General features: G+C 43.1%; 1 protein-coding gene across 6 annotated transcripts in view; it reads right to left on the bottom strand.

The window, feature by feature from the left end:
* Window positions 1-163: 163 nt before the first annotated feature.
* Mura (ring finger protein murashka) overlaps window positions 164-23,893 on the bottom strand; it is a 48,049-nt gene continuing 24,319 nt past the window's right edge. For 2 of the 6 annotated variants that reach the window (XM_076308278.1, XM_076308280.1), the window contains exons 2-10: window positions 18,907-19,223; window positions 16,400-16,601; window positions 15,853-15,940; window positions 15,673-15,776; window positions 14,839-15,465; window positions 14,142-14,342; window positions 13,761-14,053; window positions 13,360-13,663; window positions 12,097-12,282 (exon numbers count right to left, since the gene is read on the bottom strand). In XM_076308278.1, coding sequence (XP_076164393.1) covers window positions 12,208-12,282; window positions 13,360-13,663; window positions 13,761-14,053; window positions 14,142-14,342; window positions 14,839-15,465; window positions 15,673-15,776; window positions 15,853-15,940; window positions 16,400-16,601; window positions 18,907-19,139 — 2,127 coding nt within the window. In that variant the 5' untranslated portion in view covers window positions 19,140-19,223 and the 3' untranslated portion in view covers window positions 12,097-12,207. Of the gene's footprint in view, window positions 4,709-12,096; window positions 12,283-13,359; window positions 13,664-13,760; window positions 14,054-14,141; window positions 14,343-14,838; window positions 15,466-15,672; window positions 15,777-15,852; window positions 15,941-16,399; window positions 16,602-18,906; window positions 19,224-19,411; window positions 19,558-23,893 lie in introns of those variants that run through there. The other 4 variants (XR_012991629.1, XM_076308279.1, XM_076308281.1 and 1 more) reach the window with 4 other exon arrangements.

The raw sequence follows: 23,893 nt of genomic DNA, 5'->3' as shown, positions 1-23,893 counted from the left end.
AAATCTTTTACTTACCGTAGTGAGTCTTTCATTCATTATTAAGTGAATTTCTGTTGTTGGCCAATAAAAGGAAATATAAATTGAAGTGTAATGAAAAATGCACAGTACTTAAGACGAATTGTTTTACGCAATCATTTTAGTAATTAAAAAGATTTTAATGATATAGGATTGTTCACACGTTTAATGACAACCTGTACTACATAATATAAAGTATTTGATTATAACAAGACAAAGCAGACCTTGTGACTCTGTAATTTATATCCATTTGGATTTTTGTTGTCAGGTAATTATGAAACTATTACACTTTTACTCCATCTAATAAGAGGAACACACCTATTATTCGCAATCGATCTCGAGTTCTCTTGAGAAATATCGATTTCTCGCTATTTGCCATATATAAGACACATTATTCCATCAGACAATAATTTTGTTCTAAACGTTTTGTTCTTCATTCTCTTCTTATTTTTCTTCACCCTGTATATACATATGCACAGCACTTACAATCTTACAAAGCATGTGTACTACCGAAATTTACAATCGAGTGAGGCAAATTACGATAAACTGCGATTTAGTCGAAAGTAGGAATGTGTACTCTTTACGTATCTTGTGTGTACATATGACCTGTGATTTGTACGCGCGCGCGCGCGCGCGTGTGTGTGTTACGTAGCGTGGATATTGCTTTTTGTACATTGTATCGCGGTATACACATGTACATGAACTTACGTTCTACGTTCCATTTATTTTCTTCCAAAGGATCACGGATCGTTTCGCAATTAGGGCAACCTCAAGCGACGATTTGTAAAGATAATATGAATATATAATAATGATGGTTGCTTCGTTTGCCCCGACAATGACTGACACGACTACGTGAGGTATTAAGTAATATTAAAATTTCGCGATCGAAATAGTATCAGTTCGATTCTGATTCTGAGTTTCGGTAAAAGAACCGTTATGTTGGTGGGTAATTACGTGGGTGAAAAATACATGTTTGATCTTGTCACGTTTTGTAGCATTAACTTTCAAATAATCTTTTACTTCTTGCTGTATTTAATAAGCGTTAAAATTTTCATCCGATTCTCCCTTTGCTTGAATTGAGTGAAACTCGAAAAGGTACAATATTTCTTATATCCTTCGCGATTGGTAATCACATTGTAACAGAATTTCGTAAAGAGAATTACGTAAATACTATTATTCTGATTTATCGACTATTTGCGTTAAACGAAAATACATGCCACCGTTACTGCATTACAAAAACATTGCAACTGCCTATCGATGCTATTTCCCGTTACAAATTTGATCGCGTGTCATCTTTCACTTTCAACGTCGCATGTTTACGTAGAACCCAAGTTTTATACATTATACATTTGCATTTTACCCAGTATACATTTGCACCGATATCAACGAATATTCTTCCCTTGCGAAACCTGTTAATCACTTTAACGAGATTCGACGTAAATTTTTTATACAAGATATCTTACTAAAATCAGGACAACAAATTGTCTCTTTTACTTCCGACGATACGGAAAAACTGTTTCAGACGTAATTCGAAAGGTTTCAAAGGGTAACTACGATGTATGTTTTACACTTTCGAGGTTCGAAGCGATTAAGCATTAACAGAGCGATTTTATGCACTTCGTCCAATACGTAAGTCTGTACCTAAATGTTGTCGATTGACGGAAACAAATCGTGTGTCCAATCGAAAACATCTCGCTCTGTAATATGAGATAAGTGAATCCAAACAAAACCATGTGATTGGAGTGGGGCCGTTGCAATAGCAAGCGGCCATTTCCCGAATACATACAAATACTACGGAATCTCGTCGGACTCGTGATACGTTCCTGACTGAAGCGCCGCGTCGAGATAGCAAAGCAATTAAATTTTCGTCGCGCGACAAGTTCTGTTTACACTCGACTTCTTCGTTTCATGGAACATGCTGTAATTATGCACTTCCGTAGAAAAGTCTCTCAATTGACCAGGGCGAAGCAAATGCGCGCGAACGCGTATGCCCTCATGCGAGCTGATGGAAGCAGGCTTCTCTCGCATCGATCTGCTCTGGGCGTACGCTACTTCTCAGTGTTCACTGGATAGAATTACAAATTCCCATTTCAGCGAATAATAAGAAAAGAAGAAAAAAAAGAAGCGTAAATCTTTCAGTCGCTCTCGTTTTTTCGACGACAGATCGATTATTTTTTAGATGCAGAGTCGATGGAAAAGGTGCAGCGAAGTCGAAATTTTTACGAGTCGCAAATATAATACGATCGCCTTTATTTTTTTTTTCTTTTGTACCAACTGTCGTCGACTACCGTGATCGGTAACAAAGGTTTCGAATTGCGTAGTAAATACGGACCGTACCTAGAGGACTTCACTATTACCCCATCGACTGTACGCGGTGTAACGTAACATTTTTGGATCTAACAATAAGTGCTTTAAAAAGCTTCTAAACGTCGCGGCACTAGATTTCAGGCTCGCAACTTCACCACCCTCGATACACCGCATTCCTTGAGCGCGTGTTAATTTTACCTGGTGAAATTGATTTCGACCCCGCCGTCCTGTAGTCTGTTCGCTCTGCTTGCCCATTCCTGCGTTAACTCTCTGCCCGGTTATATCGAAGTTGCCGACTACCAAGAGGGAGAGAGTTAGTGCTTAGAGAGAGGATGGAGAGGGTAGGAAGGGGGCGGGAGAGATACGTTCAACTCCGCTGATTGGAGAGAGAAAGAGAAAGAGTGAGAGACAGAAACATCGAAAGTGAAAGATAAAACGTGAAGCGAAGAAACGAAAATGCGGATAGAGACGATAAAACCCAGGGAGGTACAGCAGAGCGAGAAACACAGAGAATAGGGGGGAACGGGGTTTATGTTCTAAAGTCCACGACCCACCCCCTATAAATTCTACTAGCCAGAGGGGTTGGTATTAAAGAGGAGCTGTTCGTAGGCGAGCGTAGCTGTCGAGCGCTTAAAGTGGATACAACGTTTCGAGTGTGCCACTGATCGCGAGATATGAACATATCCCACTTTAAAGTGACTCGAATACTATCGCGTCAACCAGACCCTCATGGATTACGTCCATCTTTTGTACGCGATTTCTTTTCATTTTACTCTTACTTTTTTTGTCCCCCTTTCTCCCGTTCCTCTTGTGACCCTCGCTGCGCGTTTTAACCAGGCACGAAATGCACGAGTATCGAGGGTGGCAAGAGAGCACGCCGGGGATCCTGTCGATTGGAATAGCATCGTCGTCGCAAATTAGAGTCTAACTCCCTTTGGTCGGGGCGCGTTATATTGCGAAATTCAGCGACACGATCGAGGGGGCCCCGTTACCACGGCAGCCTTGCGGATCGATCGGTAATGGCGCGATCGATAATACGTGTTACCGTCGGGTTCGACCGGTGTCGGTGGAATATGAGAACCAATGAAAACGAATCGATACGAATTTAACCTAGTAATGAGTCGATAAAGCTTGGTCCCGGCACTTCCTAACTGAACAGAGAACGAATAGGGAAATAGTCGATACAAACACGACGCGACGTGTATGCTCGTGCGGTATCGACTAAAAACATACAAAAAGGGATTGCGATCAATTGTGTTTCTACGTCGCGCGTGCAATTAGATGAGGACAAAATTCGAACGTTCGTTAGCCGTGTAGATACCCTCGAAGCACGATGTTAAACGAAATCAATTACGATCGTGGTTCAACGTGGTTTGAATTCATGGAAATTGCATGCGAATAACAAGGACGAGTCGATAAATAAAGTTGAACTGAAAAGAAATTTTGAATGTGTAACGTGAAAAAGTCATGTAATCTGAGAATAATAATGATTGATAATATTTCATTAATAATAGTAATAATAATAATAATAATAATAATAATAATAAAAATAATCGTGATAATATTAATAATAGCGATAAAAATTATAATAAGGATAATGAAAATAATCGCAGCGGTAGTAGTAGTAGCAGTAGTGTCGGTATTAATAATATATAATGTTTGGCATCGTTATCTTCGCGTCTGTACAATGGTTTGCTTCCACGGAGACGCGGTTCGATGTTTTTTCTCGTTTTTTTTTTCCCTTTAAAACGATCGAAACGTCTCCCCGGTAGACAGAAACTCGTTTCGTTTTGGTGATTAACAAAGTGTTCCCGACATTAGCGATTACAATCTAATTATTGATAAACTTAATGAACCAATATCATCGTACGTTAATAATAACATAATAATAATGGTAGTGATGCACAACAACAAAAACAACAACAACAATAATGGTAATAATAATAATAATAATAATAATAATAATCACCATCACCACCGCCATCATCATCACCATCATTATCATCATCATCATCGTCATCGTCATCGTCATCGTCATCGTCGTCATCATCATCATCATCATCATAATCATAATCATCATCATAATAACAACAAGAACTAACGAACAAATTAAATAGTGGTAATACAACTAAAAAACGTTAAATCGAGTGTGTATAAAAAACGTCTAACGCATTTCTAGTATATTAACGAAAATAATGGTATCAGCAGCAGCAGCAGCAGCAGCAGCAGCAGCAGCAGCGGCAGCAGCAGCAGCAGCAGCAGCAGCAGCAGCAGCAGCAGCAGCGGCAGCAACAGCAGCAGCGGCGGCGGCGGCGGCGGCGGCGGCGGCGGCAGCAGCAGCGGCGGCGGCGGCGGCGGTGCCGGCGACAGCGACATTTAATTCTTACTATAAAGTAGAAAATCCTTATAGAGGTCGACTGCCGAGGATAGCGTCTACGATCCCGGTGATATTACACTAATTATTTTGCTAACAGTATGACCTACGTTGACTACGCCAACGAGAGAGAGAAGTAAATAAAAGAAGGACAAACAATTTCCGAGGAAAAGAAACCAATACACAAGGCGTACCTTCTGACGGGTAGATCATCGATTATCGAATTCGTGATGATTCAACGAAGAAAAGTTACAAGATAGAAATTAATCAGTTTTCGACCACGCACACTGATTCGGCGACAATAATAAACATTTCGTAGACATTTCTCGCGAAAAAACAAAATCGCGTATTTTAAACGGAATTCGAATCGCAGTAATTCCTCCATTTTTATCGTAACGGTTGTAAGGTGACCTTGAGTCGAAAACTGACCAACATCCTATAACTTCGCCTTGACAAACGATCATAGGTTGTGTAAGTCCGTCTGCAGACGTCCCGAACTTTAAAACGTTCTTGCGCGTTGTAAGTTTTGCACGGGCATCGCTTTATCTTTTTTCAACGGTGCCCGTTCTTTTCGAAACTTCGTTTTGCGAAGCCCAGATGGCGGTGCACGCCTTCGAGATAGGTCCCGACGTAGAAACGCCGAGGAAAAAAGAAAGCCGCACGATAAAAAAGCACTGCCTCGCCGCGAGAGAAATACTGTTACCGTTTCTTCTTTCGCACGTGAACGAACAAATTACGTAAACTAATGGCGGTGCTTGTACTATGTGTGCCAGTGAAGCGATTCGCCGAGAATCGGTGCTTCTTTATCATGTTCCCTCGCACACGGGCCGTTGTACGCGAATCGCGTTCGATCAATGTATTTGAACAAACGCGCGTGAATACACTTGGACACTCCGTTACTCCGTGGCTATTGTTTTTCTCGCGAGAACCGGTGTTTGATTTTATTGCCGTTTCCTAGACGCTTCAACGAGCAAAACGACGCATTTTAAGCTCGATTCGACGCGATGTTGCCGTCCAGGCGAAAAGTCTGCGCGTCAAACTGTTAATCGCTGGTCAGGTGTTCGGTAACGACCAATTATTATTATTAAGTCACGACCAACACGAGCATCGGTTACAAAGGAACGATACACGTATATCGTTACCCTCAGTTAAATAATTAATCTTCTTTTCTTTCTTTTCTCCATGCTTGTATAAACAATCTCACAAAAAAGTAATTTCGATAACGTGATGTTCCTCTTTGCTAAAAATGATTAAAAATTCCCGAGTATTGAACCGAGAAAAAGAATTCTAATGGGAAAAATTGATTATTCTATCGGCAAGGAAAGTGCCAACGGACGAGTGTATCGTTTAACATCGGGACTTCTTGTGTAAATAACTTGCAACGTTTTTTTCGCGTGTGCTCGGTAAAAGCGTAAAGGTCGGAAGACTTGGCCAAGGCTCGACGTTATTTTAGTAAGGCCTTTAGGTTGTGCGTCCACGTTGCTCGCCGGTGCTTTTAGAAGATGAATACTTCAGCAATGGCCTTCGATATGCATAAATCAGTTTAACGCGCAGCTGGCCTCAACGGCGCACAATACGACAGCCAAGTTAACGCGCAAGTTCAATATTATACTTGCGGGGCCAACCACCTTCCCTCTAACCTAAGTGATCGGAAATCAAACATACTTTCGCGTTTCACGGTTAGTTGGAACCCCGCGTGTACATAACGCGCGCACGTCTACGGCGTTCCCCGCGAGTACAGTGTGTATACAAACGAATACATGTCACCCTATGTACAAATTATACGGAGCTTATCGTTACGTCTACGAAGCGACTCGCGCGAGCTCACACGTCGGAACAATTACTTTTGGTATTGTTTATCGGTGATCGATTCCTCGAACGTGCACGAAACGACGAAGGGCGGCGCGACGATGCTTCGAATACCAGAGAAAATAAAACAAATACACGACACCGGCCCTGTTCGCGGCCGACGCAAATTCCATGTCCGAAAACTCTCGATAGAGAGCGTACGAACAGTCTGGAAAGCGAAACCGTGGAACGTTCCAGGAACCGATCGCGTTTTTCTGCTGCGACTGGTACACTAGGCTTTCGGGGTGTATTTATGGTACGCGTTACGAGTAAATTATACTACCTTAGACTAAACGTATCGAGGGACGGAGCGTTGGATGGGTGAAGATTACCAGAGCCGAGAATCGACATTCTCGATTAATGCGTTTCACGTTTTCGCGACCTGGGCTTTTCACTGTTTTTGGGTTTTTTATATAGTTGTGTAATCTTTGGCAAACGTGCTTCGACGTTTCGCCGCTATTGCAGGTAACTTCGTCGAACGTACGATGACGCACCGATCATAGAGTACCGTATAGTATCTAGTAAAATACAGCATCATACAGTTGCATACATACAATATCATACATCAACAAACATCCTTATACTATGTCAGACGGTATCGTACATCACCGTAGAATACCGTACGGTGATCAAATATCGTCGTACAGTATCGTACAGTGCGATACGATATTGTACGATACCGTACTCGTTCGCGCAGTATCATACACTAGCTATCATACTATGTCATACATTATGATATATTATCATACATTGCCATACGTTACCGTAGAATATCATGCACTATGATATATTATCGCGCGTCATCGTACATTTTATCGTATAATATCATGCACTACGATATATTATCGTACAGCATCATTCGTTCTCATTCACTGTCACGCAGTTATCATACATAGCCGTATCGATATCATTTACTATGATATATTATCGCACAGAACCGTAAGCTACTACGCGTATCGTACCGATACTATACTATACAGTATCCTACAATATTATATTACAGCGTCAACGCGTCACGAGAGCCGTGACGAAGCCAGCTGCAATGTCGATAAAATATTAGAAAGCTTTTCCGAAAGGTCACAGCTCGCGCTTCGAAGCCGGAAATAGTATCAATCGACATTGATTATCGGTACTGACGATTTCGAAACAATTTGCTTCTACCCTTCTTTTTCCTTTTTCTTCTACAGCCCAGCTTTCCCTTCTCAGAAAGATCTCGAAGATCCAAACGGATGTTTTAACCAAAAAGTGAACGCAGTTACGTTTGAGTCGATCATATTCGGCATCGGTCTCTTCTGATTGAACGCTCGTCCCTTGCGACAAACTCTTTTTTTCTTTCAGTTTCGCGCGGATTTACACTAGTAGAAAACGAGCTTTCCCCTTCGTCTTCCGGCCGAGTCGAAACGCGACAAGAAGGGCTAGCACGTGAGACGCGTGGACACGATGGAAATTTTTGTGATATGTGTTCTCTTACACGTCTAGGAAAAAACCAACACTCCTTCACCGTCATTTCTCTCGTCCAGCCCCTCCCTACGTTCACAAACACGCGTACAAACAACACATGCATACACACACACACACACCCACACGCAGCAAACGTGAGTTTTTGATATCGTGTTGGACAACGATCCGGGTTTTACGTCCCGCTGCACACTGCCCAACTCGCGTTCGCGGCGAGCCGATGGGCGACCGATTGAAACGAGAAAACGTTGAACGGAGATTTCCGACTCGTACTCGTGACTCGTCGTCCAACTTCGTTCGATCGTATCACGCGTCGTGACGCACTCTGCGAACGCTCGTCGCGAATGCGGCTGGTAAGAATCCCGTAGCTCGCTACTAAAAAAGTACATGTTTTACGTATATGCGGTTATACGGACGAGTTTCGCTTCCGTGTGAATCGCTGTACACCGTGTCAACCCGCACGGCGTGGACAGATCGGTGGATAGCGCGTAGCTCACGAATGGAGAAACACTATTAGGCTAGACAGAATTGGCGACTAGTAGCCAATACGTTGCGTCGACGTTGCAACGCGGAGAGTATAGAAAATTTTACACGGTCCGCGCATCGAAATTCGTCGACCGTTTCCCCGTACAATTAACAATTATAACCGCACCCGAAGCACCTTCGCGAAAATCGGTAACGGGTGAAAATTCGAGAACCAAACAAGTTCGTTTAAACATTGAAATCATAAGCCAAGAAAGAAACGAAAAGGAGAAATGAAAAACGAATCTACGAGAGCTTCGTATCTTGCTTCGAGTGTAATGTTATCGAGAGGACACGTCGCGTTTCGTATCCTCGATCGTTTTTCAGCTAGGCAGGCGGACACGGTAGTAACAATTCTCTAGCCACGTGTTCCATGATTTTGCTTTTGTGCTCCAGACTTCCGTAATTACGTTCTCGCGCACACAGCGGTGAATTTTCAGACACGATCGCTGCGGAGCTACTCGAGCGTTCGAGAATCGAGCGAATTTTTTCGAAATCGGTGAATTCTCTCCGATCACTCGAACGTCCCGAGCACTCGATTAGCTCCGTCTCGATAATCGTGCGACACAATGATGGTCAAAGTTCGGTTTTGTCCAATGGGTGCATGGTACGCGTCCCCTTCACCTTTCTCGCTCGAACTCTCCGTTTCCCGATACTCGATCAGTACGGTAAAGGCACGCAATAAGAAATGGAAGGATAGATCAAGGAGGTACAAACATGATCGTACGGTGTCACGTTCGTTTCCAATACGAGTACGTTAGTCGACCACCTTTCTCTGCATAATGTTTTCATTCTTCGTTTAGCGGCCCGTCTGACGCGAAAACCGTGAATCAATCAAAATGTTGCCATTGTTTCGTTCGTCTCGAGTTGAAATAACCGATCCGACGAAAGAATCAAGAAAACGAGGGTTCTGGCGATGCAAGTTACAAAATTGATCGCAAGAGGGTCCTTTCTTTAACATCTTTCACGAAAGAATCGAACAAACGGGTGTTGCAACTTAGAAAAATATTTTCTGAACGAGAAAAATAATTGGAAATTTTTCCACTTGGAAACTGAAACGCGTGGATCGAAAAATCATGATTCTTTTTTTTTCTGGTTCGGTTAATTTTGGACAACGTTGAAGGCCTCGACGAAGAATCTCGGAAACGTAGAAATTTTTCTTTCGAAAGAACGAGTATTTGAGCGCGTCGATTCGAGCAATTGAATCCAATTCCGTGAGGAGACATTTTTCAATATTTCTCATCCTTTTTTTCTTTTTCTTTTTTCACCTTCACCCAATGAACCATAATCTTTAACTTTTAATCTAAACGTCGAACAATTCGCCAGTTCGGTTCTCCCCCCCCCCAACCCCCACCCACCGTCTCTTTACTCACCCGTTGTTTTTTTTTTGTTTCGTTCGGTTTTCTCACCGCACGTGTGTTTATTGTTTATGAGATGTGTGTATAAAAAAATATGAATCGTTTCATTTCATCTATTAGAGGTAGATACGCAGGAAACAGAAGCAGTATTCTTATCTTTCAATCTTACATTTTTTTTTTGCTTTTATTCAGCTTTGGATCTTCTTCGCGTAGTTTTACTTTTCTTTTAATGCGTAAATAACTATTGCTGATGGGTCTGACCGGTTGTCATTGTTCTCTCTCTCTCTTTCTCTCTCTCTCTGTACTCTTACGATTCGAACTTGAATTTGATCCGCCATTACGTCTTCTTTTTCGTTCCGGAAGTCTACGTTCTACGATAGAATGCGATCGCGTTAAACAACGTGTACAAAAACTTATCTATCTCTCGTTCGTTCTTCGAAAAGGATACACAGCTCGAAGAATGAGATGAAAACAAAACGAAAAAAAAAAAAGAAAAAAAAAACAGAAACAAGTAACCCCCGACAAATCACCGCCTGGTGAAACGAATTCTCACTCGTGAAGTGTTGTCCGATACGTTACTAAACAGTCACAACCGCTCGACGAAACAATCCAACAGGTTCAACTCTACCCACTTAGCACCTGAACGCTATTACAGCAAACACTTACGATACAATTATTCGACGTGACAAATTATAATCACTCGAGCCACGAATGAAAGAGACACAAAAGAGCCGTATTGTTTACTCGATCTTAAGCGAATCTTTCACGACCACTTTTGCATGTTCCTCTTTAACGGACGATAACGCCGCGCGCGTATTATTCTTCATTTGCGAGAAGAGACAAAGAGAAGAAGAAAAAAGAAACAAGGAAACAATTTTACACACTACATTTGGTTAAGCACCCAAACGAATACCACTACGATTGGTTTGTTTGCGCACATGTATATATGTATAGGAGTGTTTATGCAAGTTTTTATGTACAATTTCTAGAATTAAAAGATAACTATACTCATATAATAATAATAATAATAATAATAATAATAATAAAAACTTGGAAAGTTAGTGGGAAAGTGGCAATAGTTTTTTTGTATACGGATAATTATGTACACAAATCCCGAGATATTGTATGTACAAGGTGAGTATAGTAACCGGGACGGGTTGTATCTTTATTTTTATCGGAGATTGAAAAAACATTGTCGGGAAAAATTTCGTATCGTTTGTCAAGCTCTAGCATCGTGCAGAACGATTTTTTTCCGAGGTGCATCGGTGCAGTTGAAATTTGCAATTTCACGAGTTTCTTAAACGGAATTCTATAATTGTTTTTGTGCAATTTCAATCTTCGTGAGATTCTGCAATATTTGAATACTATATCGAAAAAATTAATATTTTTCAAGATATTGAAAAATAATGTCTATTCGTGAGCTTTTGTTTCAGTAGATAACATAAAAGAGCGAATTGCAAGCAGTTATTCAAATGTGAGTACTCAGCAACTGAAGAACGTAACTGAAAATGTTTCGAACGCAATAGTGGAACATTTGACCATTTATCGTAAAAATTAATAAAGAGTTAAATATCTTAAAAAGTATTAATTTTTTCGACATGGTACTATAATACCATTTTACGCAGAATCGTTTGAAGAATCAAATTCGCAGAAAAAAAAAGGTATACTTCCATTTAAAGAACAAGTGCAACTTAACACACTGCAACTGCACACTGCAACCGCACCGATGCAACTCTGAAAAAAGTAGCACAATACAATAACAGAGCTTGACAAACGATGAAAAATTTTTCTCCATAGTTTTTTTTTCCATCTTCGTTAGAAACAGAGACACAGTTCGACCTAGTTACCGGACTCACCTTGCACGCGCGCGCGTGTGTGTGTGTGATCAATGGAATAAACGCTGCAACGTTATTCGCCTTGTACAAATTCTTTTGCATGCTGTAATTTAAAATCGTGTACCTTTTTTTTTCTTTTTTGCAATTCGTTACGGTCCTTTTCTCGAACACCGACATGATTCCAAACTCTGAATGCAATCCCCCCCCCCCCCCCCCCCCCGTGTATTCTTCTTTCTCGTGTCACCCCATCGACTCGTGGGAGACGCACGGACTGTTGTGTGGTTCTTCGTGAACGTGAGTGGGATCGTTAACCAAAAAAAAGAAGACGCTCCCCGTCGGCCCTCCTCCAATCCACCCCCACCCCCTTCTAACAATCTCTCCCTGCCCCTGGCTAGAGAAAAGGCGCGAACGCTTATCAAAAGGAATTTGCACAAACCAGCAACGTGACAGCTCGCGACAGTTGGCGCTAGTGCACTTCAGCAGCTCGGCGTCAGTCGCTACTGGTGCCGCTGTTCCCAAAGTATTCTCCAGCGTCGCCGCGGCATATTGGACACGTTCGGTTCGACTGTAAAAAGAAAAAGGAGAGAAAATGACGAATCGATCGATGGACGGTGACGATAGTCCACCTTGAACGGTGGACGATAGTTTGCATTTTCGACAGTAAGAGATACACAATTTGAACACGAATGTCACGATTGATAAGAATCGCTGAAAATCGTTGAAGATTGAATTTTGTCCACCATGGGAGAAAATTTGTGGTACAAATAAGGTCGTGAGAATTTTGCGACTCGAAACAAATGCCTGACATTGTGTGCTGGTAAATCTATATATAATATAACGTTTGCTACGTTATATATAGTACTATATATAACGTTGGTCATCGGTTGGAAATACGTATACTGAATTGATTTTCCATTGTAGCATGAATTTTTACTCACGATGAATGCAGATGAAATATATTCCTGTGAGAATTGTTTTTTTATTTTTTATATTATAGAAAGAAGCAAAAAAAAAGAAAAGGAAAGAAAACCCATTATTATGGCATAATGGGTAATAAATTGGGTATATTTGTTGTTCCTCTTACTCATTGTTATACTTATACTATTATTGTACACCTTTGTTTATTACAGAGGACTGAAATTCCAGCTGAAAACGTTCATAATACACAGGTTAATTTTAGATCCCATTCGGTGTAATGTTTTTGTTAGGTAAGAAATATATTGGACATCCATTTAAAAACCTAAAAGTGACCTTCACGTTTCGATAAAGAAACGAATTGTTGTAAAAGAGAAGCGAAAGTGAAAGAGAATTTCATATTAACCTCCTAGTGGCGAACACCAGGTCTTCCATAGATAGAAATTTTAAAGTAAAGAAAAACCTTACACTTTCTAAATTAGTGTTACCGAATTCCAAAATCGAAGTGAGTAATACTTTCTGTAAGAAAGTTCTGTAAAGAATATTTCACCTTTTCTTTAAGAATATAATAATACAAATTTAACAAGAGATCTACCAGAATCAATTTTAAAGAACCATTGCATAGAACTAATCTCACTACAGGTGAAACGTGACCCGGAGTCCGCCACTGTTCCGTGGATCGTTCGATCCTATGGTCTCTCAAACCTCTAAAATCGACGTCGCTTACTTTGAGCCACTTGTCGATGCACTTCGAGTGAAACTCGTGCGAGCATGGCAGAACGCGGAGCGATTGCAGTGCCTCGAAGTCGCACATGCAGACCACGCAGTTCGTCTGGTCACCCTGATGCGTCTCCGCGTTGAATTTATACGAAGGTAGCTGCTCGACTTCGGCACGCGTGAGTCCACGCGGTTTAGCCTCGCCCAGTCTCTCGGCCAGAGATAGCAAAGCCTCGTAATTCTCGGTCGCCGAATCGGGCGACGACAGCTCCGCTTGGCTGTACGGGGATAATGGCGGGTTACTGAACATCGCTCTGGAAATTGCGAAATTTTGTTGATTGCGCCAGGGGCAAACCGGTGAAATTCAAACGCGACTACAACGAATGTCGTCCACGTCGTGGTGACGCTTACAAGAAGTGGAGTAAGAATCCCGGATAAGTTGTCGGTGGTATCGGTGGCGTGCCTCTCCATCTGTTGGACCTTGGTCGTCTGAGCGTGTGAACATTCGACGCGGCGCGTCGCGTTCTGCTCTGTATCATCTCCAATTGACTGTTTCTGGTCTCCGAAAGGAATATGGGTGGCGGTGTCGTGACTTGAGTGAGAGCCGGAGGCGAGTACGAGTGCGGTAACGGTAATGGAGCACCAGCGGCAGCCCCGACTCTGTGATGGTGATGGGATTCGATTAACTCTAATTCAACTTCTCGCTGCAACAAAGAAAGGGGAATACGTAAATATACACTCGAAGGCACGCAGTACGGTACAGAGGGCGAGAGATAAAATTCCTCCCGGTACCTGTTGCGAGAGCTGATGGTGTGCGGTGTAATGAGTAGTATGGACGGGCGGCGGAGGCGCGTGAGCATGATGAAGAGCCGCGACAGGACCACCGGCTGGCGTTGGATATCCTCTGGATGCAGCGCCGACTATCGAACCGACCAGACTGTGACCCGGATGGGTAGAATGAGCTGTTGAGTAGTGACTGTGATGATGGGTGACCTAAGGAAATACGTTCATTTGAAGCAAACCTGACCGAGCTCTAACAGGGTGGGTCGCGTTCAGATAATTTTCTAATTGAATAATACTTGGAACGATCAACATTTTCTATCGCACGATGACCGAATATTTATTTATACTATCTATTCAGTCCCCGTAAACGATGCACCAGAATCGTTTCCATTGCCAAAGAATAATCGTATCGCTCGTGTTAATCGTACACAAAACGTACCGAATAAATTCCCTGCTTATGCAATTACTGTATACGAAATGTGGATATATTCAGCATTGACGGTACGATTGCGAAATACGTTTGGTATTCTCGGGTCGACGGAGATGGATAAAAGTATTTTCTAGCTGTACAGTCAGCGAATACACGGTAACAGATTCAACTACGTACGTACAGTGTGCTCGGATACGTTTTGAAAATACGTTCTACCTATACCTGAACCCTCGACCAACGTAGAATCGTTTGATCAGATCGGGAAGGATTATTTACCTGACACGAGTGCGCGAACGCGTGCGCTGTGGGCGGTGTGTATATGCTGTGCAGCTGACAAGGGAATCTGTAACCTGTTCCCGGTGGATGCCAAAGCGGTTCCCCGCTAACGGCGACCCCCAAGCCGGAAACACCGACTTGACCAACGTCCACGACCACAGGGCCGTTCGCTCCTTGCGCGGGATGATGTCCAGTGCCCGCTGGATGATGGGGATGGGTCTGATGCGCGCTATGCATGTTGTGATGCGTGTTGTGCAGATTGTGGTGCGAGCTGTGTATATTGTGATGGGAACCGTGGATCCCGTGATGGGAACTGTGAATCGTCGGATGGGAATTATGACCCGGCAGGAAAGGATGAGACAACCCGAAGGAATCCGTGTAACGTTGATAACGATTTCTGATCGTCGGGCTACCCCGAGTGGACATGTGATTACGGGGCGATCGTCTCTGAGGCGCCGGTGAGAATTCCCATGGCGGTGGCGTCGGCAGGGATGGCAGGGACGATATAGACGGTAGAGCGGTATGCAACGACGGTGTGGGCGACGGTGGTGTTGTCTCCCGCACTTCTATACCGGAAACGGCACCGTTGCGCGATATTCGACGACGTTTTCTGGATGGAGACTCGCTCTGAAACAAAAAAATTCGCGTCAATCGTTTGCCCGTTAAATACTACTGATCGATTACACACTTTCTGCGAGCGAAGAGAAATTTTAAACGAAAGTACTTATTACTTTCTACTCCGTATTTAAAATACTCTCGTGTTGGAAGCGATGTAAAAAGAAAAAAAAAAGAAAAAGAAATATTGTTCAAACCCAATGATGGAGGATAATTTACCTTTCTGCCATCGTCTTGACTAGGTTGTCTATAATATGGCGGTGACGGCTGCATTTGTACCGGGCTTAGAGGTAGCTGATTTGTGGCTGAAAAACGTGTCGTTACTTTCAGGAGAATTGCAACGAGGGAACGCGTACGAGTAGTAAAAATCGATAGACCGTTTCAAAACTCCGAATATACCTTGAGAACTTCTACGGTACTCCATGTCGACGCCGCTAGCTCCGAGGCCTGGACTCATATTCAATAATGGACCACGCATCGCGTTCTCCTGCGAGGGTATATCAAATTTTTTTAAATCGTCCTTTATACACGAGCGTTGTCTCGTGCGCGCGCGTATGAGTAAGTAAGTGAGTGACTGAGTGAGTGAGTAAGTAAGTGAGTGAGTGACTGAGTGAGTGAGTGAGTGAGTGAGTGAGTGAGTGAGTGAGTGAGTGAGTGAGTGAGTGAGTGAGTGAGTGAGTGAGTGAGTGTGTGAGTGAGTGAGTGAGTGAGTGAGTGAGTGAGTGAGTGAGTGAGTGAGTGAGTGAGTGAGTGAGTGAGTGAGTGAGTGAGTGAGTGAGTGAATGAGTGAGTGAGTGAGTGAGTGAGTGAGTGAGTGAGTGAGTGAAAGAAAGAGAGAGACTCTGTGTGTATGTGTGTGTGTGACACTAAGAGAGAGAGAGACTGAGGGAGAGAGAGAATGTGTATTCGAGCGTGTGGGTGCGCGAGAGAGAAAGAACATGCTTACTTGGCCGCAGATGTTGATATGCAATGGCGGAGAATTAGTCGGCGGGCCCACGGGCTCTTGTGGAAAATGTGCTGGTGGACCTCTTGATTGCGGACTATGCTGCGGGGGCGGTTTATACCCCACGCTCGATCCGCCCACGTTCCCGTGATACGAAACTTCCTTACCGTTTGGCCCGGAAGACGTACCAACCCCGGGACAATCCCTAAACGTATAGAAAAGCATGAAATATTAACAATGGCGCCATAAAGCCTGCCCAAGTGATGTTACGGTGAAAGTGGCGTATTGTCGAAGTTCAATGTAAACGTGTATTTAAATACGGTCGCTCATAATTTGCCAGCAACGTTTAACTTTCCAATCCCTCGCGATTTTGAATCGTAACAATTACGAAATTGAATCCAAACGTTTAAAAAAAATATTTATTAATATTTTTTTACAATTTGAAGTAATTTATCCAGATTCGTGTAAAATTGTAATCAGTACTTGGGGTCGTTTCGTACCCACGCGTGAAACGTGACCACTGTAGCACGAAATTTTTGAACGTACACTTTCACCGTAACATGCGTACACGCGTAATTCCGAAAAAGTTTTCTTCCAGCCAAATTATGATCAACGTCCATTCTTTGACACCGACGCATACCGATCTATTGAAAAATTGGTATCTAGAATACCGGTTTAACGGCTCGACGATACCGGTGAAACTATTAGCAATAAACACATTTATACGCGTCGCGTACCTATACTGTGCAATTATCATCATGGCAACGACATTTCTGTTCTCTTATCCTTAACTCGTAACTAAATCCGAACGTGTGATAAAGCGTTCCGTTGGACTAGATACCGTGTCACGAAGGGAGCACAGTATTATTTCTAGCTTTGCACAGCTGAATAAATGTGGCCGTCGTATGACGAGATTCTGTCGTGTTTACACGAATCGTTTACGATACAATAAATAGACTTACACGTTCGAATCTATCTTGTGGGGCCCGTCGGTAATCGATCGAACGTGAATCCTGTTTTTAACGTTAAAACTCTCGGTCGATAAGTAGGGACCTCTTCCACGCGAACAACATAATACGCAACAATAAGAAGTACAGACGCAGAAGGAAGAATCATTGTGTATACTCATCCAAACTGATATTTATAAGGCTGGCATGCTAAACAAGATAACCAGTGAAGAAACGTGTAAACATGGTACGCAAAGAACAGAGAAAATAGAGGGGGTATAAAAAAACAGAACAAACGTTCAAACATTCGTGGATAAGAAAATCATAGTTACTCTGTTAACGAATGCTAAGGTTTGTTATTGATCTCAGTCGTACTTTCAAGGTCGCGTGCTGTATGGTGTCTCATGCAGCATATGAGTCGCACGAAGATAAATTCAAAAATTTACATTCCGCGAACGATCGTCATCGAACACACGGATACAACTTTTTCGCTTTATATTTACTGTGCCATTCGTGGATACGCCGATTCGTCTCTCGCGTGTATGCCTATTCTATTTACAACGTGATTGTATATACAGATACACTTTCACGAGCGTATCACCTCACGAGCAAGCTAACGTCTACGTTTTCTTTCTTTTTTTTTTCACATGCAAATACGCACATCTATGTCGCATGAACATAGACCACGATCGAATTCTCAACGATCGGGAGAATCTGACGCAATTTCCCGCATTTCCAGCGACGCGAACGCCGAACAGAGGGGTTAGGATTCGACGTACGAAAATCGAAGGAAGAAACACCGGGGTCTTTGTTTTTTTAACGAAGCGACAAACACGACTGAACCACGCAGCGTGGAAACAAAAGTGCGCCGCGGCAACGTCTGCACACGTAGCGTCGTAACGTGTGCATCGCGAGGGCACCCTTGCGCGCGTTTATTATCGTTGATTAGAATCGTCGACTCTTCAATGTCGGTTACACTGAAAATTAAACACATACTTGCTAGGCTGAACGCGTCGCTTAACCGAACACTTTCGCGCTGACCGTACGGCTCTCGCTACTACCGAGCAACAGTCGCGGTTTAACCGTTTCTCTATTCGTCGAATTTTACGCGGGCACAACGAACGAATGAGAACCCACTGTTTAATTCCTGGCCCGACCGTCGGGGAAACTGTTTCTGATTATGCCGCTAGGTTACACCACGTAACACTTCAAGCACAAAAGAAAGAGTAAAAGAAAATCGGGTAATAATTATTCACCTCGTTACACGATAACAGATCGCAACACACTTCTGATTAGGGGACCCCGTCACACAGTATTTATATGCGCGTCCAATGGCACCGAGTGTCATCGGTTACGATGTTACCGATCACGCAATTATTCGTGGAATATAAAAAGAAACCGAACGGATGTACGATGCATGTCCGATTTAAATCGAGCGACGATATTCGAATCGGGTGACTCACGCGTCGTAGTCGCGCCGTTTTCCGAAAATCCGAGAAAAAGAAGAAAAATTGTTCGAAACAGAAATTTTGCACCGACAGTGCACGCTATTCATTAATATACCCGTTATGGAAGCGTGGTGGACATTGTCGATACGGGTATTCCTTGTTGCCGGTGTACTGCTGAGGTATCTGGGCGTGTTGAGGGTGTTGATTATGAGGGTGCCATCCAACGCGGGCATGAGGTGGCGCTGGAGGGCGCGAGTGCGGCCCTGTCGGGGTACCACCGGTTACTACGGTCCTGTAACGTCCCTGCATGCCCAAGCCGCGATGCTGATGACTTCCAGGGCCGTTCATTTCCCTCCCTCTCGCTCTGCCTCTTTCGATCCTATTCTACCCTTCCTTCCACTCCTATCCCTTTTACCTTCTCTCTCACAGCACCTGCACGTGTATATATATACATATATATACATATACACACACATACATACACACACATTATATATAAAATATATATAAATACATATATATGCGTGTATATATATCTATATAGGGTGTATGTGTATGTATATATATATACATATATATATTGGGTGTGTGTATATATATATATATATATACATACACACCTCTTCTCTTTTCCTCGTTCGTGTCGCTCGCTGTCGGACAGCAGAAACGGCGAGGTTAACCTCACCGTGCAATTTTGCTCAACTCGTATTTTTTCTGGCCCCTGTTTACGTGCATGCCCCGCACAAAGTCCTCCAAGGTATCGAACCTAACGAGATATTCGAATGACGTTACGATGACGGGCGAGGAGGAAGGCTAGATGATTTCAAGAGATTTCAACCTCCTGCTGCTCTTTCGAAATGTCGAAAGAACATCCGAGCTCGCCGCCATATTGCATGCATTGCTCGAAACGCCAAGAGCGGCACCACCGATTTCGAAGGCCCCGCGCGTTTCGCAAAACACGCATTTTTTTTTTCTTTTTTTATCACGCTTTAAAAAAATCACGTTCGCTCGTTGGTGATATCGGTACCGATCGAATAATTTAACGTCTAACCTTGAACGTTTTACATTCTCTGATTCGAGAAATTGAAAAACTGCTAATACAATTCGGTGACGAATAGACTCTTCGGTGATTCTAAGAATGCAATCTGTATGTAACCTAACCTCGCAGATTACTCTCGGAACTGTTAAAAATTTGATTCATTCTCGAACGTTATTGTTATTGTTATTTCCGACACTCAATGATCTCCATTGTAGAAACGATAGCACACAGAGTGTTTTTCAAAACAAACATACCATGCAGTGCGAATAGTAACAATTATTCAAAGAGAGATACGAAATAAACAAAAGGGAGACAATTATTTTTCTTTACGTTTATATCCAACGAGTTACGCGTTCGCCCCGAGTTGCACGAGATCTATGCGCGATGAAAAATCGTCGCGAGGGGGCGGTGGGTGTTCCGGATCGTTCGCGATTCGAGCGAAACATTTGAATCGCGAGTCCGAATTGCGTGGCGACCAGTTCGGATGCGTTTCTTTGCACCGTCAAGGAGGAAAGCTCTGTCCACCACCTAGCCTCCGTGTGTCGATATATATATATATATATATATATATATATTCCTCGCTGTTCAACGTTTTCTCGTTGATCCTCATTTCTCTTGCTCGCCGTTGGCAAACGTTTGCTTTTGTCACCGTTTGCACCGCGGAGACCGCGAAAAGGAGCGATTCGCCCGAACGACGTATGTAAATCGGAGCTTGATAATTCCACGGAAATATTTATGAAATTACACGCGTTTCCGCGCTCGATTCTATGACCAATTCTATCTCAACCGCGTTTGTTCTCCGTTAAGGCGTAAAGATCGGAAGGAAAAAAAAATTAAAACAAAAAAAAAAGAAACTCTGTGCTGAAAAATTCAACGACAAACGGTTACTGGCGCCATCGTGCGACGACAAAGATAATACGTTCGTTGATACCAAAATTCGTTCTATTCGAATCGTACGGAACGTATCGCGTCATTAAACGGCGAAAGGACCTACGAAGAAACGCGGCAGAAGATTCTAATGTCGGCGAGATTAATAAGAAATAATTTCATCGCGTAATAATTTCACTTAATACGTTTGTAATTTCAAGATCGTTTCGAAGTACACGATTTCCAGAAACATTTTTGTTCCGTTACAACGAAGGGACGACGAACAACAATCGACGAGTCACGCGCATGGTGACTTTCGAGCGATCGAAGGACAAATTGGACCACAAGTGCATCGAAAAATTACGTTTGAAAAATGAATTTTCGAACACGTTTGTAAATAAACTACACTCGACGCATAAGTATCGTTACACTGCCGCGAATACGACGAAACGTGTCCCATCGGGGGAGGGCGGTCCTTCCCAGGTTCGCGATGCGCGAAGTAGATGCGCGGACGCGCATCCCGTGCATTCGTAAGACGAAACGATACTTCGACACCGAACGCACAGACCAGTACACATCTGGGTTCGGGAGTATTTACACAACCACTGTTCTCTCGCGACCTCGGTACACACGAAGGTCGATTCTTTTGTTTCGATCACTTCGGTTCGGTCCTTCTCGCCAAAGACGTGTACAACGTTAATCTAAAAACCCCGGCGAGTAAAATGAAAACACGTTACGAACGATCGCGTGGAAAATAATGTTACCGCGCGGCAAACGTCGCGATACGTTTATTCTTAGACTTCTTTCTTACTCCCCTGAGACCGATATTGTGTATCTTCGCCAAGGAACAATGCAAAGCGGTCGAAGCATAGAATTAATAACAAAATTCTCGAGAGGGATCAATCGTTTGATAGTAACTAAACGTAACCATTTCGTGTAAACAAGTAACAATGATCTTGAAAAGTATAAGAATCTCTCTCTCGTCTTTACCGATCTCTGTTTCTGAATTACCGATACAGTTCGTCGAACAATCCCGGTTGCGTTTCCTCGCGCGTCTCGACGTTCGTAAACCGAGCGTCACGCATGCGCTCGTTTCGGGACACCCGGTGCGCGCGCACGTTCGTTACTCGTTATCGGAGTTACGGAGAATTCACGTGCGTCGTGCCAGCGCGTTAAACGCTGAGACGGAGACCTCGCGGACGACGTTTCGTCCGGCAAGCCCCATGTCCTCTCATCAGTCCCAACGATCATCGGCTCCGCGAAACGTGGCGTGTTCCCTGAACGAACGAACTCGACGGGATCGCTCCTCTTCGACGGCACACGCCGTCACGCGAGGCGCTAGTGACGTTCAAGCGTGACTTTAGCGTCAGGCTAGAAGCACAAAACAGGGGTGGCAAACTGACAAAAAAAAAACGTATCCAAGCGAGGATCAAACAACGACGAGAAAGGTATCAGATTGACTGGTTGTGCAGGACACCGCGAAAGAAATTTTTACGATACATCGAAAACATCGATCGGGATTAAATGAACTCCTCGGTGATTTTTTTCGATAATAATCTTCGACTTTCTCGGAGTTTATTTATTCCCGATTCGTAGAATCGATTTTTGGACAAGACGTTGATACCAATCCGGGATAAATAAACTCTTTGGTGGTTTATCGTTGAGAGCGGTTTCGAGCACTCGGAGTTTACTTAATCCTGTTTTACACTAGGATTATTGTTCAATTTATCCGACAGGAAGATGAAAGTTAGTAAAAAACAACAACAACAACAAAAAATGTCCTAGAAAATCCCTCGATAACCAAAGCACCCTGTACAAATACTGCTACATCGATGCAAGAGGTACAGCGCCGCATTAGAAGAACGAGAAGCTTCATGCGGAAAGGTACAGAGGATGCACGTTCATCGATACGCGTGGAAGGTAAACGTTCGTGAAAATATTTTAAAGTAAATACACTGGACAGCGTAAAGGCATGCGTTAATTTTTTCACCGGTAGCTGACTCGCTGTTTTCTGAAACGACCAGCTGGTTATTTTCAACGAGAAACTACTCCAAGTATCGTTGCATTCATTGTACTGGTTTTAAATCATCCTCGATCTCGTTGTTCTTCGTTCACGCGAGAACAGTACTCAAAAGTGGAAATAACGGCGAGTTTATTTAAATAACGCGTAGTATCACGCGTACAAGGATAAAAAGAGGTCGATCTTCGCGAACGTTCGCAGGATTCAAAGGACGAGGAATAGACCAAGTATCCTCTTAAAATGTAACAATGGCATGCAGGAGGTGGTGATCATTTGTGAAAAAGTAGATAGAAAATGTGCAATATAATTTCACGCGCGAGGTTTCCTTCCCGTGGAAATTACTATTGGAAATTTTGCAAAATTTTCAATCGTTTCATTTTCAATTGTTCTATCACTCGAATTACTATTTCTTAAAATTAAAGAATTAGAGTCTCTGATTGAGAGAAAAATTAAGTGAAATCTCGGTACGCTTGAACCACGTTTTTCATTGGAGAGTATTGTAACGTACTCGATTTTCAATAGCTAAAAGAAGCCTAAATTTGGGCTCTCTAAATCTAGAGCTATCCCCTCGAGGTATTATTCGTTTTTCGACGCATCACGATCAATCATACCGATACTATACTTCTTCACAGTGTACCCAGTATGCACCGCGCCTAAGTTCGTTTTACGATATTCGACTACATCCGGCGACCAATTTGAGTAGCCGGATTCTACGGGCCGAGACTAGAACGTTTTCTGGGTCCTTTGTGTACCCAGAGCGCCCGATCTTTTTTCATTTTTTGAGAGAGAGAGAGATGGAGGAGTGTAGCCCGACCACGATCTCAAGTCCGAAGAAACGATTAAGTGAACCGGAATATCCAGGCCCCGTTGCTTTGGGCCAGCCTCTCTCTGGTTTTATACGGCCCCGTGGGCCCCCTACAAGAAAGAAAAAAATGTTCCGCCGAGTAGCAATAAGCGGTCGATTGTAGCGAATTTTTGACCTGGACAAGGATCCCCGTGCGCACGATACTCGACCCTGGGAATTCCAAAAAAAAAAAGAAAAAAGATAAATGAAAAAAAAGGAGGAAAAAAACACGACGGATTTTGACCTGGACGAGGATCCCCGCCGTGCACACGGTACTCGACCCTGGGAATTCTAAAAAAGAAAAAAGACACGGCGGATTTCAACCTGGACAA

The sequence above is a fragment of the Ptiloglossa arizonensis genome, chromosome 4 (genome assembly GCF_051014685.1).
Source record: "Ptiloglossa arizonensis isolate GNS036 chromosome 4, iyPtiAriz1_principal, whole genome shotgun sequence".
Classification (NCBI taxonomy): domain Eukaryota; kingdom Metazoa; phylum Arthropoda; class Insecta; order Hymenoptera; family Colletidae; genus Ptiloglossa; species Ptiloglossa arizonensis.
Note: the sequence above shows the minus strand (reverse complement) of the source record. Positions and strands in the feature narration are given on the sequence as shown.